A 16,466-nucleotide genomic window follows, 5' to 3' on the forward strand; every position below is an offset into this window, starting at 1 on the left:
TTTTGAACTCAGTAGATATTTCCATTGTCCTAACACTACCTCTCGTCCTACTTTGAAGTTTATAAACATGGCACTATTTGTACCTTGAATAATGCATGGCTTGGTGGCCTGCGATATTAAAATAGAAGTCTGTTGTGTGCTTGATTTCGTTGGTGTGCCCGGTGGCCTCAATCCAGTGCCCTACTGGGAGACAGTAGACACCGTCCACCAAGTTGTTTTCATTATATGTACAGCAGCGGTCATGGTGAGGTCCGTTTCCTAGAACAAGAAGTAACACACAGCAATTAAGTCAGTGCTTTGCTCAGGCAACCTTGAAATGACTGGGACAAAATTAATCGGAAGACGAAAATAAACATAAAGTAGTTTAATTGCAAAACGAAACAGACTAGAGTCGAAGTGGGCATTTGTAAAGTGCCTTATGAAAATCTTAGTGTCTGTGTTCCCTCTGAGTACATGAGTTTTAATAAAAAGCTGCTTACTAACTCTTTCAGACTCCATTGACCCACACAGTGCCCTACAACAAGCTATGGCTCATTTTATACCCCAATAACTATTTGAAACGGTTTAATAGTCATTAATATGCCTGGATTCCTTGTTATCTTTATGGTATGCAAATGAACTATTCAGGTCAGAAATAAAGTATCTTAGTGCCAATGCAAATAGTAAATACAGAAGTGAACACATAAGTAAATAGTAAAATAAATGATCACAGGCAATTTAATTCACAGGTAAAATGTGGATTAGTGTTTCCTATAGATGAGGAAACTAAGTCTCGCAGAGGTTAATTAGCTTACCTAAACCCGCTGAACTTCTAAACTCATGGATTATTAAGCTGACTCCCACTGGACCCTCTCTTTCAGGGGCTGATGCCCTCCTGCTAATCCATGCCCCCTTCATATGCACAAAAGACACAAGCTCCTCCTTCCCAGTGTCATGGGGCAAACGAGAAACAGAAAAACATGTCTCTAAAAGCATCATTTGCTTACGTTGCTGTTTTTTCCAATATCAGCCACACTACGACCTGAACGCCTCTGTCACCCCTGGAGTCCCGTGTTGAAGCTCCCCCATTCTTTCTCCATATAAGATCACAGCAAGTGGATGCTATCTGTGAACCGAAAAGCAAGCCTTTGGGGCTGGAGAGATGGCTCAGGGGTTAAGAGCACTGGCGGTTCTTCCAGAGGACCTGGGTCCACTTCCCAGGATGCACCCACATGGCAGCTTACAACTGCTGGTAACTCTACCTCCAGGGGATCTGACACCCTTGCAAAATACCAACACACGGACAGTAAAAATAAATAAATCATTTTTAAAAAAGCAAAAAACAAACAAACAAAAAAAGCAAGCATTCACCAGATGCTGACTTCATCCTGCTTTTCCCTACCCTCAGAATGCTGAGAAGTATATTTCTGGTTTAATCAAATCTCTCAGACTATGGAATTTATTATAGTGGGGCAAATAAGAACTGAATCCTTTATTCCCATGAAGACTAAAATTCATACTATACTATAATTAGAACTTACATGCTCATCTTCTTTCAAATTATCTCCTTTCTTATCTGACCTATTATATATTATCAATAAAACAAATGTCTGTGATGTGTAGGAATAAATTATACATGTTATGCATATTAAAATGTTGAATCACTTGCTACTTTTCAGCTGAAAGTTGCTTAGCATAAAACTGGAAAACACTCCTTAACTAGTAGCTGACTCTCTAGATTATAACTGCCTCCTTTCAGTTAAGAGACAGAATTACTCAATTAATAAATCATTACTGCTCTTCCTAGACAAGACTCTGCTCTTTTCTCTTGATGGCTAAAAAGCACTACACCATCTGTCCACTGAGTACCTTGATATTTGGTGGATAATATTCAAATAGACCAGCAACTCAACTTCGACAGGTGTATCCAACAGAGAAGTGCACATAGCAGTACTATCTTAACAGCAAGTGCTGCAATGATATGCTTACTCCTTCAATAAATATTTTAGGTAGGTACTATACAAAGCCATAGTAAGGACTTAGATGTTTAACTTAAGAGCAATTAAAATTTTCCAGTTTTATAAGCCATATGATAAGACCACACTTTTATTCTGAAATGATTCTCTGAATATAGTGAAAATTAATTCTGGAACAATGAAGTTGAGAGTCCAGGAGCTTGGTCAATGGCTCAGTTAGTAAAGTACCTACTTTGTGAAGCATGAGAAGCTGAGTTTGCTCCTGAGAGCTCATATAAAGAGCTGGCACAGCAGCGCATGATGTAATCTCAGAGCTGGGGAGACAGAGACGGGTGGGTCCTTGGGGCCCACACAGCCTGTTTGGTGAACTCCAGGCAAATGAGAGACCCAGTCTCAAATATGAGGTGTATAGTGCCCGAAGAATGACATCTGAAGTTGTTTTCTGGTTTCTACACACATATACATACATGTACATTTGCTCCCACAAATGAATATCTGAACATATACTCACATGTGTACACACACACAAGGGTATGCACACAAAGTAGTTAGTCCATTTAGAAAAGCCTGCATTATTAGATTAGGAATGTGATGAGAGAATATTACTGGTAGAAACAAAAACGAGTCGGTAGACTCAAAAGATAAAAGCTACTAGAGTTTTAAATAATCAGACATGGACAGAGAAGAAGGCGGGGATCAGTGAAGACCTCTAAACTTTCAGTGAACACAGAATAGTACCACGTACTGAGAGGGAAGATCTGGAAGAGAACAGCTAGAGAGTAATGGATTACGAGTGCTACTCAGGTATACAAAGGAGAATACCAAATAGAGCTGGAGAAAGGATCTGACACCCTGACTGAGGACATGGACTAAAAATAGCAAGCAGTCATTTTGGAGAATGACAGTTAGGCATATAGATGAGTCACTGGGAGAAATAATACATTCGCTCATTTGATGGCTGGATAAGGAAAAGGACCTTACAGGGGCATAGGAAGAGAGACTGTAGGAAGGAGTGGGAGAAAGTGAGGAGGAACAGCCTGAGTTAAAATAAAATGTAGACCACAGTAGACTAAAGCCAAGTGTGGTGTTAACAGTGGTCATATCTGGGAAGGAAAACTCGATGGGGGAAATTATCCTAAAGAATATGAAGAGCTGCAAAGGAAAAAGGACAAATAACATATAAAGGTAAACCTGTCAGAATTACACCCAACTTCTCAATCCAGAAGTTTCTGGATAGATGTGCTGCAGACACTAAGAGACCCGAATGCAAGCCCAGACTATTATATCCAGCAAATCTTTCAATCACCGTCGATGGAGGAAAAAAAGATATTCCATGACAAAAAAAAAAAAGATTTAAACAATACGTATCCACAAACCCAGCCCTACAGAAAATATTAGAAGGAAACAGACAAGATCACCTGACAAAATTGGCAGTGTGGGGGTGGGGGGAGAAGGGGGGCTGGAAGGGGAAGAGAAGGGGTGAAGGGGAGGGTTGAGGAGAACTTGAAGGAATGGGATAGTTGCGATGGATGAAGGACAGAGATGAGAGCAAGGAAAGAGTTATCTTGATTGAGAAAGCCATTATAGGGTTAGCAGAAACCTGGCTCTATCTATAGAAATCCCAGGATCCACAAGGATGACCCCAGCTAAGATCCTAAGCAATAGAGGGGGCCCAATCTTGACTTGCGCTGTAGTCAAGCTGATGAATATCTTAAATATTACAATAGAACCTTCATCCAGCAACTGATGGAAACAGAGGCAGAGACCCACATCAGAGCACTGGACTGAGCTCCCAAAGTCCAGTTGAAGAGTGGGAGGAATGAGAATTCATATTCAAAGAGGTCAAGACCATGATGGGGACGCCAACTGAAACAGCTTACCTGAGCTAATGGGAGCTCACCCACCCCAGCCGGACTGGGAAGGAACAAGCAAAAGACCCAACTAATCCCTCTGAATGTGGCTGACAGTTGTATGGCTAGGGCAGACTGAGGGGCCACCGGCAATGACACTGGGATTTATCCCTAGTGCATGTACTGGTTTTTTGGAAACTTATTCTCTTTGCATGGATACCTTGCTCAGCCTAGACATGGTAAGGAGGGCCTTGGACCTTCCCCAAAGCAATGTGCCTTACCCTCCCTTAGGATTGGATGGGGGTGGGGGTGAGACGTGTGTGGAGGGAATGGGAGGAGGGGAGGGAATTGGAACTTGGATTGGTATTTTTTAAAAATCGAATAAAAAAATTTAAAATTAATAAATAACTCATTCTTAGAAGCATCCAATATTTTATTATCTTAATAAAAGAAAATATATTTCCAAATGATGTGGACTTAAACAATACCTCTTAAATACACATAATTATTGAGAAACTAAAATATAGATAAATTATAATGTTCAATAGAAATCTAGCTATTACCTTCTCACTGCTAAAATTTGTTTTTGGCATAAACATTTTATGTATATATGTTTTAGACAACTTTTACAGAAGTCTTTTATACCTCACAACCTATGCTATAAAAATTAGATTACAGTAATTAGAGCATCTTTTAAAATAGAGTCTTTTTTTTAATTTGGCCAAGGAAATGCCAAACACTAGTGACAAATTTTATTGGGTGAAATTTCTACATTCAGGATTAGAGAGCAGATTTTATTTGTTCTTTTTCCTTCCAGAACTGGGCATTTAATGCACACCAGCATAAGATGACTTAGAAGAACAAGGAGCAGAATAAAGCACCGAGAGACTCTGGAGCATAAGGGACAGCACGTTCTTGGCTTCTGTGTTGCATCCTTTGGTTTTCATACCCAGACTTGGGTCTGAAAAGCCAGTGACTGCTAACACCAACAGGTATAGGCAAGAGGAAAAACAGCAGCAGAACTGCAGCAAGAAAAGCAGAGGGAGGGCTCAGAAACACAGACCTCTTTCTTGTATGTGTGCACACAAGTCTGAGTTAAGTGCGTTGTACGTTAGTCTACATTCGTGAGTTGTTATGTTTGTATACATGAACTGTGTTTGTACATATGTGCTTTAGGTTTACATATGCATATGTGAGTTGTAAACATTGTGTTTATGTGTGTATATGTGTATTGTATGTTTATATGTGCATGTTATATGTTTGTGTATGTATGTATATGTGCATTATGTTTGTTCCCATGTATGTTGCATGTGTAGAAATGGAAACATTGGGTGCTTGCTATATGTTTGTTGTATGTTTGCATATGTGTTCATGTGCATGTTATATATCTGTGTGTTGTATGTTTATCTTCATGTGTGTTGGTTGTGAGTGTTCTTATGTGTTATATGTTTGTGTATATGTTCATATATTTATGACTAGGCACATGAGTGTACAGGTGAGTTTGCCTTTGTGGGTAAGGAAAGATCTCTCACTAAACTTACAGCTTGCCATTTTGAATACGCTAGCCAGCAAATCTCTAGTATTCCCCCACCTCCTGACCCTCAGAACTGGATTTTAGACAAGCACTGGGGACTGGATTTACATTCTCACGCTTGCTCAGCAAGTACTTTAACCACTGTGCCAACTCTCCACCCCTCCTTTGCATCAGTCACACACCACTGATAAAGTATGGACCTACACCCAACCACACAAGCAACAGGCACGTGTGATTCACCGTCACCAGGCTGGAATGATGCACCCCAAGCCGCTCACTAGGGTAGTACTAGAGGAGGCCAATAGAAGATCGAGACTTCCAACAACTTTCCTGGCAGTGTCTGTGGTAACAGGTAGAATGTAAACTTCTACCTTCGCTTAGTCTTAAGTAAACAGCTCATCCTTCGCCACTGAGTAAACCTAGCGGAGAGTCAGGATTGTCACTTCCTCCTCACCATCCACATGAAGGCGAAAGAGGGAACAGGAACAAGACATTTTCATGCTTCTGGGTGAAGGGGGTATCCGTGGAGGCTTATGGAGATCTTGTGAGCACCCAATCATTGAGCGATAATGTAGCTCCATCCCTTGATTGCCACTGGAGACCGAATGAGGAGCCTCAGTAACGATATAAAACCTTCCCACTCCTACTGAAACAGTATCAGAGAAGCCAAGTCAAAACCCCAGAGTCTCATTAGGTATTACCCCACATGGTCAGTTTCCAAGCGTAAACAACCCACCATATCCAGAACCATGACAACCTCAAATTTATTTCTTAGGGAAGATGCTTCGTAGATTCTGAAACCAAGATGACAGATTACAAAGACTAAACTGTCTCTTCTTACCAATTCCAAACAAAGCAAAAATCATAAAGTCCCAGCAAAGGCAAATGATAATGAAAAGCAGAATGGAAACTTTATGACTGAAAAAAATAATAGAGATAAAAACACAATTCAGTGGGTAAATTTAAGAGTAAAATGGCAGTAAAAAAGAATTAGCAAACTTCAAGAGAATTACAGAAAATACTCTTCCAGGGAAAACAGAAGGAAAAAACAGATAAACAATCCTTTAAGACATTCACTACTTCCCTGGCCTGACTCTGTCCTGCGTGTCTGTTCCGAGGAGCAGTATGCAGTTCTCTCCATCCGACTGCTCTCACACAGAAGTGCTTGCCTCCACCGCACGGAAGACTCAATTGATGTGGACAGGAGCCCTCTTAGGTCTCAGAAGCACCTCTTCAGTTGTGGACTGAAGACTGGCAAAGATCATCACTTTAAGGTGGCTAATGATGAGAATGAGCACCAGTAACACAAAAAACGGTTAGTTTAGGGGCAGGGGCAAAAGATGAATCACGCGTCCTAGAGGCAAAAGCAACAAACTATGAAGGCGGTCCAATTAAAGAGACACCACAGCCGACAGTTCCCCTTGGGGCTTTTGAAATGACAACATCTGTGATCTTAAGGCCGAAATGTGGTTCAGGGCCTCTGAGCAGTAGTGGAAGCAGCTGTAGAAGGAGATGCAGAGTCTGAAGATGAAGATAAGAGGATGTAAAACTCTTAAGTCAAAGTCATCCTTGCTACAAGAGACAGGAAATAAGAGAGAGAAGAAGGAAAAAGATGCTCCAATGTCAGCAAATTTACCATTCGAAGCCCCACAGGCCAAAAGGTGTAACATGTTTCAAGTGCTGAAAGAAAACTATTCACCAGAAATCTCCTGTTCAAGAAATCCATTCTCCAGAAACAAAGAAAAAAACATCTAAACAATGACCAATGAAGTAAATCTAAGAAATTTTCTTGCTAGTTGAACTACTTTTAAAACTGACAAATAGAGGATCAGGTAAAGGCAAGGTGTGGTGATGAGAGCCTTTAATACCAGCACTCAGCAGGCAGATGCAGGTAGATTTCTATGAGTTCAAGGCTAGCCTGGTCTATAGGTCTACCTATATGGTGAATTCCAGACTGACCAAAACTACACAGTGAGACCCTGGCTTTAGATAGATAGATAGATAGATAGATAGATAGATAGATAGATAGATAGATAGGTAGGTAGGTAGGTAGGTAGGTAGGTAGGTAGGTAGATAGATAGATAGATAGATAGATAGATAGATAGATAGATAGATAGATAGATAGATAGATATAAATATATCTGGGCATGTTACCTGTTCAGGCTGGACTGGTCAATGTCAAATATTTATTAATTTATTATCATTCATTTAAAATAAATAAACATGCAAACAGTTCATAAGGTTGAAATAAAGACAAACCAATCTGTATTGCTGCTTAAAATATAGAAAAGGAATAGTTAAACTAATGAAGCACCTACTTCCTCAGAATGTATTTGGTCATCACTGTTTTTGATTAAGCCAAGTCAGGTGATTCTAATGAAAGTGGGGACTGATCCCAAACGCAGGAAGAAGAAAGCCCAGAATAAACTCATTATTTTAGAAACCTGAAGACTCAAGTTAAAGTAAGTTTAGTTTTTGTAAACTGAAATTATGTTGGATAAGCATTATGTATTTGGTAAATGTAGACTTCCTAAACAAAATAAAACCTATTTATTATTCATGCTATTTGTTTAAATATATCCTCCTTGGAATTTAATTACTTACAGTTTTCTCTTCCAACATATGAACATAAATCCTGAACCAAACACATTAATCTCTAATTTTAGCTATTAATTCACCCCATCTGTCCCTACTTCAGAAACTATTAGTGAATGGCAAAACACAGGGGAGACTTACAAACTCTTTGACTTTGCAATATTGTTCTAATGGCAAAAAAAAATGCAGAAAACCAACATTTGAGATGAGTTTGCCAACTGCTTGCTCTTGGAAAGGGTGGGTCAAGCTGCAGCAGACCACAGTAAACTGTGACAATAGAAAGCAGTTGAGTTTGGTTGCAGTGATGGAGAGAGCTGGCCTGTCCCACGTAATAGGGCTGAGGTGAAAGTAAAGGAAAAAACAGAGAAAGCTATGCAGAGGTCAAAGAGAAGAACATGTTAGAACCAAAAGAAAGAAGTAGAAATCCAGTTAGCAAAGTGTCTAAGGTAGAAGGGACACCAGACACTGGCTGTGAGGCCACCAAAGATAAACCGTGCAGGGCAAGCGTGGTAGTGTTTAATTCGATGTTATCTGCACTTGTAATTATCCTCTCTAAACTTCATTGTAACCCATTATGTTTCCACACAGAATTCAGATGTGAAGAGAAAATAGAGGGTTACACTAACGATAATTTATTTAATAACAAATTTTTGTTTATGTTGACTTTCTATAGGCAAAGCTACAAGAAATCATATTTGCCAGACTGAGCAGTATCAAAATAATAAAGCCAAGCATGGCTCTGAGGATATAAACCCTTCTCACTATGCAGGCATCAGGAGAGGGTTGCCATCCTACCTCGCCGGTAGGATCAGGGGCAGATTATCTCTACATATTGTAGGAAGGAAGGCTAGCATTCAAAGATAACGGTTGGTGGAGTGCTTTACACATTTCCGAAGCCTCACAAACAGATGAAATGAAGTGCTGAGAAAAACAGCAATCACAGTAGAAAAATCACAAGTACGACTTCCATAGAACATTTTTACTTACAAGATTTTTATCTCATTAAATTACTCAATCACTATGACATACAAATTAAATGCAAAAATAAAGTGGACAACATGCAGTGTTAATGACAAAAGAGAAACTGATAAAAATTAGCAATATGAAGACCCATTAGAAGATGATGGAAGTTCTGTACTGGTAGATACGAAATTTTTAAAAGTCCAGCTCACTTATGACAATTACATATTGAAATAATTAGAGGATTATATTGATATAGAATACTATAATTAATATCTTAGAATTAAAACTAAAATGAAATATGTACATACAGGAAGGTGGTTTCAACAAAGGTTCACAAAACGGAGAAAGGACAATCTCTCCAACAAATAGTAAAAAAAAAAAAAATCAGGAATTCACATGCAAAAGAGTAAGATTGCATAGGGAAAATGGTTACATGACTAAAAGCAACAACAGATTAACCGCATCCTCATCTAAATCCTAATGACAGTCTTCACAGAACTAGAGAAGACAATCCCAAGAGTCATATGACAACACGAAAGCCCTGAGCTAAAACAACACTGAACATATCACATGCTAGGTCTCAGAGTATATTCCAGGGCCATAGAAACAAAAGCAGCATGGTCCTGACATGAAAACAGACATTAGGATTCTAGAATAATACAAGACTGAGAAAACCAAGTGTGCTTCAGCAATCTACTTCTTGCCAGGCTCTCAAAGGCATCCCTTAGAGAAAAAAATAAAATAAAATATAAAAAAAATTGACAAACAGTGCTGGGAAACTGGCTTCCTACATGGAGGAGAATGAAACTGGATTCCTAGCCCTCACCTTTCATAAAAACCAATCCAAAATGGATCAAAAGGCTTCATGTAAGATCTCAAAATTTCAACCTGTTATAGGAAAACACAATATAAGGACAGGGGGCTGGATCTGTGGGTCAGCAGTTAACAGTTGCTTCGTACTCCCGGAGGACTAGAATTTGGTTCTCGGCACCTGTGTTGGGTGGCTCACAGACACCTATTACTCCAGCTCTAGCGGTTCAGAGTACATCTCTTGGTCTTCCCAGGCCCCTTCACTCACATGCTCAAATTCACACACACACACATAATTAATTCAAAAATAAGTTTTTAGTAGAGATAGATGCATAGATGGAATTTTGGGCAAGGGATTAATACACAGGCTACATAAAAGCTGTAAAAATTAAACACGTAAACCCAAGTCATCCAATCAATAAATGAGTTAATGGACTGAATGGACAGTTCATAAAAGAAAAATACAAATGGCCAATAAATATTGGAAAGTATTCAATAGCCCCAGCCATCTAGTTAATGCAAATTAGAACTACCATGAAACACCATTTCACCTCAGTCAAAATGGCTTTCATCCAGCAAACAATGAAGAACCAGGGAGACGCCTCGCTGGACAGTGCTTGCCACACAAGTGTGAGGATCTCAGTTCAGATCCCCAGCACCCACACAAAAGCCTGGCACAGAAGCTCCCTTTGATAACTTCATCACTGAAGGAGCAGACATCCACAGATTCCTGATAGCACCGGCCAGACTACCTAGCGGAATCACTGAACTTCAGGTTCTGTCTCTAAGGGAAAAATGAAAAAGAAAAACTGAGGAAGATCCCCAAACCTGTCCTCTGGTCTGGTCTACACACGCATACAGAGAGAGGGAAGGGAGAGAGGGAGGCACAGGCCCACACACAGGTGCACACACCGAGAAAATAAATGACAAGAAGTCTAGTGAAATGTGGGAAAGGAACTCTATATTCACAGCCTGTGGGAATGTAAACTCATGCAGCTTCTATAAAAACCAATGCAGAGGCTCCTTACAAAACCAAAAGTGGTATTACCATATAGTACAGATACTGCACTCTTGAATACACCTCAAGGACTCTAAGTCAGCATGCCACAGAGATACTCAGACATTCATGTTATAGCTGTAATATACATAATACATGACACTCGTATTATACACAACAGCCAGGAAACGGAACTGATCTAGCTAGGTCCCTATCACCTGATGAAGAGATAAGAAAGGGATATTAGGATACACAATGGGACTTTCAGCAGCTGTAAAGAAAATGAAACCACGACATATATAGGAAATGGATACAACTTGAAATCGTTCATTGGGTGAAATAAGCCAGACTTGCCCCTAAAACATATTTTTCTTATATATAGAATCCTCAGATTCAAAATTATATAGCGTGTGTTTGTAAGTCACAAAACTAAGAAGTAGATCGAGAGGAAAGAAAAAGATCTCAGAGGTGAGGATACAGAGGTTAATTTAATGAGCATAAGAAAACAGAAGGCGGGATCAACTAGAGGGAGAAAGGGAACAGCCGGAATGGGGGTGGTTATAGGAGAAGGCAGTGGGGGAGGGTGATGAATGAGAACAAAGTATAATGGCAAAACAAAGAAACTCATGACTTTGTATACTAACCTAAAAATTAACTTTTAAATGAGAAATTTTTCAAAAGGAGACTTTGAAATGTCCAAGAAGTCCATAAAAAATACTCAACACTACTAATCATGTGAGAAATACAAATTTAAAGTAAGGCGATGTCCTCACTTTACACCTGTCAGAGCAGCTATTACAGCAGCTAAAAGACGGCCTGCATTAGTGGGGGAAGCAAAGTTCACAACATTGTTGGTGGACACTCAAATTAGTACCGTCATCATGGCAAAGAGATATCACAAAAAGCTAAGTATAGAAAGCATAAGGGCAAGCAACCCACATCTAGATAGATCTAGTCAAAGCAATTGAAATTAATGCACAAAAGAAATATCTAAACTCCTAAATCCCCTACAGCATCGTTCATGATAACCAAGACACGTCATCATAACTGTCCACCATATCGTTAGCCTGAGTGCCTGTCAGCACAAATAAGAAATCTGGTTCATATACATAGGGATTCTATCCAACATTAAAAAAAAGAGAGAGAATCCCATCATCTGAAATGACCTCCTTGAGCCTGCATACCTTATTCTAAGCAGAATAGACAAGCACCAAAAGACAACTCAAGATCATACTCACACAAGGAAGCTAAACAATCTGTACTAATAGAAATGAAAAGTAGGAAAGTGTTAACAGAGGCCGGAGGGGTCAGGAGGAATAATGAGATTTTGTTCAAAGTGTGCAGATTAATTTAGACAAAAGCAGTGAGTTTCTGAGATCTGCTACACAGGAGAATGCATCATCCAGCCTCTGTTAACACTTTTCTACTTTTCGCTTCTATGAGTACAGACTGTTTAGATTCCCTGTGTGTGTATGATCTTGAGTTGGTTTTGGCTCCTGTCTATTCTGCTTAGAATAAGGTATTACAGGCTTGTGGATGTCATTTCAGATGATGGGGCTGTCTCTTTTTTAAAATATATGTATAGATAGATAGATAGATAGATAGATAGATAGATAGATAGATAGATAGATATTAGTAAAATATTTGTATTTCAAAATTACTAAGTAAACATCAAAAGCTTCTCCACAAAAAAGAGTAAATGATATATGGTGTCTTAATTAACTTGATTCATCAAGTCATTCATGCACATAAATTAAAATATCACATTGTGTTACATAAATGTACATGGCTAGTAATTATTCGTTTAAAATATTAATAATAAAAACACATGAAAACATTAAAACATTATTTTAACAAAGCTAGAGTTTCAAGTACAGGGGGCGGGGGGAATCAAGCATAATAGAGTCATTAAACATTTGGTATAATGCTCTGTGTGTGTGTTTCAAGGTAGAAAATTTGCTGTTGAAGATGCTACAGTTTTATGGGGAATAGTATATAATCAACAGCCTTTCTTTGTATCTGTACATAAAAACTTGTCTAGCCTTTTTAGTTGCAAATGAGCCACACAGCCTTAAAGCAATTATTTGATAGAATTACAAGTTAGTGGACTAACAGCTCTGTACAGAATTGGTCTGGCCTCATTTGTTCTCATTAGCAACCACACTCTGGATTCTTTGAGAAAATAACGAAGTCCCCGAGACAGTCGTTTAGAAACCTGCTGCAGTGCTTTGTTTGGTCCTCTCTAAGGTAAGCCTGAGGCTTACAGAAAACAACAGGAGGCATTATTAACGTGGCTCAGGCTTGGACTTACTGCCCTGCCTCCAGAAAAGCTCTCCAGAGGAAAACTCCCAAAGGGCCTAGGTCCGTTCAGCTCAGTATTTGAATGAAATGCCTCATTTTAAACACCTGTCAAACAGGTCAGACAACATCAGAAGGGAAAATCTCCATGATTAGTGAAATGGAGATAATGGAAGCTTTTTTTTTTCCTACTTAACTCGAATATGATGAAGGAGGTAGACCTCGATGGGGCTAGGAGATGACTTCTTTCCAAAAGATATTTGCTAATTATTTAATATCTCATGGACATGGACTGACTTGTGTCTCTCCAAATTCCATACGGAGTTTAGCCCTAACTCCATAAGCCCATAAATGGAAATAGGAAATAACGAAGGTAAGGTGAAATAGGAGGGGCAGGCCATGAGCTAACCTGTCTGAAGTCCCTAAAAGGAAAGAGACAAGAAACCTTAACCCTTCTCTCCCCCTCCTCATACAAGCATTGAGAATATAGCCATGTGCAAGCTGGCACGGGTCTGATCAAAAGCCAATTCTGCCGACATCTAACAGAGGACTTGTCACCATTAGAACAGCTGGGAAATGAATTTCTGTTATTTGAGCCACACAGTCTGTGCTCCTTGCTTACTGCAGCCCTAGTACATGGCTTATATACACAAAAACACTCCAGAGTTTAATCCAACTAAGAGCAAATGTTATCGAAAGCTGATTTTTTTTTTAGCCACTCCAGATAGTTGAGCAACCTATGAAGTTTAAGGTATGACTGTTACCAAGAATGGACTTGTTAATTATACAAAACTTTTACAAGGCAACTATTATTTAAATTACGTGTATTATGAAATTGTAAATTTTCTAAATGACACACAGAATATTCAGATTGTAGAGAAGCTATGACGCAATGGAATTTTCCAAGGGTGATGACGCCAACGTAGTGTTGAAACAGATTCTTCAACGCACTAGCTCATTAGAGAGAAAATTATGATAGTCTTCCATCCGTGGAGAAGGTTGAATATGGAACACACTGGAGAAGGATGCAGCAGTGAGAGCCAGAACCTAGGGTTTATGATAGAGAGATGGGTCTTAGGCTATGACTGACACGTATGAGGAAGAGCACAATAATGTATGGATGAGAACAACTCAAGCAGACAATGATGAGACCAAATTAATCCAATGGGTACAGAGAGCAACAACCTGAGAGTTCACAATTACTTACCAAAGCAATAGGCTATCATGCAATTGTATTTCATGGCTTGAGTAAGGAGAGAACTGACTGATATCCACCTTTAATCATTAAGAAGGTATACTCATGAGTTCTTTCACTGTAATTAAACACCTAAGATATTTAACTTGGAGAGAGAAAAGGTTTACTTTGTTCCATGGCGCAGGAAGCTCCTGTCCAAGAATGAGCCAGCTCATTCAGTGCCCTGACCTCTGGAAGGAGTACCATATGGTAATGCTGGAGAGGCTATGATAAACCAAACTGCTCACCTCATACGCTAGGAAAGAAGAAGCAGGAGCAAGAGGAAGGAACCACAGTCACATTACTCCATGAAAAGGAAATCCCCAGTAACCTAAGGGTTTCCTAAAAGCACCTTCCAATAGGGCCACCCTGGGGACTAATGTTTTAATGGACCAACCCAAGCTATGGGAAACATTCAGCAAATAATACTTTCACCCATCAGTTACACTTCCATTTAAAATTAACACAATAGCCAAGTTCTTTTTGTATAACTTCTAGAGAAAGTCAGAAACTTAAAATCTTCTTAATAGTTTGGCTCAAAGCATCAAGACTAGAGTATTAATTTCACATTCAGTGGAACTTTAACTTAGCAAGAAACCAAAAGGGGGGCTGGAGAGATGGCTCAGTGGTTAAGAGCATTGCCTGCTCTTCCAGAGGTCCTGAGTTCAACTCCCGGCAACCACATAGTGGCTCACAACCATCTGTAATGAAGTCTGGTGCCCTCTTCTGGCCTGTAGACATACACACAGACAGAATATTGTATACATAATAAATATTTAGATTAAGAAAAAAAGAAACCAAAAGATTTGGACACTTATTGTGAAAGGGCCAAATCATTTGGCAGCTGATTGTACTGTGGTTCAAGGGATAAAACAAAGAAGGCCAGTTTGTTGACATGATCCATACTGAATGACTGGAGATATTTTCAGGACTCTTCATGTACTGTTTATGTTACACACAGAGATTTAATTAATGAGCTTAATACATTTTTATTTCACTGGTCTAATACATTTTTTTATTGAAAAAATATTCCTGCCTCCTCCCAGCCTCCCATTTCCCTCCCCCTCCTCCCGCCCCTCTCCCCCTCTCCCCATTCCTCTCCCTCTCCAGTCTGAAGAGCAGTCAGGGTTCCCTGCCCTGTAGAAAGTCCAGGGTCCTCTCCCCTCCATCCAGGTCTAGGAAGGTGAACATCCAAACTGGCTAGGCTCACACAAAGCCAGAACATGAAATAGGATCAAAACCCCTTGCCATTGTCCTTGGCTTCTCATCAGCCCTCATTGTCCGCCATGTTCAGAGAGTCCGGTTTTATCCCATGCTTTTTCAGTCACAATCCAGCTGGCCTTGGTTAGCTCCCAATAGATCAGCCCCACTGTCTCAGTGGATGGGTGCACCCCTCATGGTCCTGACTTCCATGCTCATGTTCTCCCTCCTTCTGCTCCTCATTGGGACTTTGGGAGCTCAGTCCGATGCTCCAGTGTGGGTCTCTGTCTCTATCTCCATCCATCGCTAGATGAAGGTTCTATGGTGATAGGCAAGATATTCATCAGTATGGCTATAGGATAGGGTCATTTCAGGTTCCCTATCCTCAGCTGCCCAAGGAACTAACTGAGGACATTGCCCTGGGCACCTGGGAGCCACTCTAGGTTCATGTCTCTTACCAACCCTAAGGTGGTTCCCTTAATTAAGTTATGTGATTCCCTGCTCCTCTATCCAACCTTGTTTTATCCCCAATCATCCCGTTTCCCCAAGTTCCTCCCATCCTCCCCTTCTCACTTTTCTCTCCCCATCTCCCCTTACCCCCATCCCACCCCACCCCCAAGATCCAAAATGCTAATTAACCCAATTAAAAAATGGGGCACTGAACTGAACAGCAAATTCTTAACAGAAGTTCAAATGGCCAAAAGACACTTAAGGTCATGCTCAACCTCCTTAGTGATCAGGGAAATGCAAATCAAAACAACTTTGAGATATCATCTTACACCTGTCAGAATGGCGAAAATAAAAAACACCAATGATAGCCTTTGCTGGAGAGGTTGTGGAGAAAGGGGTACCCTCATCCATTACTGGTGGGAATGCAAACTTGTGCAACCACTTTGGAAATCAGTGTGGCGGTTTCTCAGGAAATTTGGGATCAACCTACCCCTGGACCCAGCAATACCACTCTTGGGAATATACCCAAGAGATGCCCTATCATATGACAAAAGCATTTGTTCAACTATGTTCATAGCAG

The 16,466-nt window shown here is 40.0% G+C and overlaps 1 protein-coding gene across 3 annotated transcripts in view; it reads right to left on the reverse strand.

The window, feature by feature from the left end:
- Epm2a (EPM2A glucan phosphatase, laforin) overlaps positions 1-16,466 on the reverse strand; it is a 101,216-nt gene that overhangs the window by 56,700 nt on the left and 28,050 nt on the right. For all 3 annotated transcript variants that reach the window (XM_050161620.1, XM_050161618.1, XM_050161621.1), the window contains exon 2: positions 84-258. In XM_050161620.1, coding sequence (XP_050017577.1) covers positions 84-97 — 14 coding nt within the window. In that variant the 5' untranslated portion in view covers positions 98-258. The remainder of the gene's footprint in view (positions 1-83; positions 259-16,466) is intronic.

This window comes from Alexandromys fortis, unplaced genomic scaffold (genome assembly GCF_014885135.2).
Source record: "Alexandromys fortis isolate MF-2015 unplaced genomic scaffold, M_Fortis_MF-2015_v1.1 scaffold_134, whole genome shotgun sequence".
NCBI lineage: Eukaryota > Metazoa > Chordata > Mammalia > Rodentia > Cricetidae > Alexandromys > Alexandromys fortis.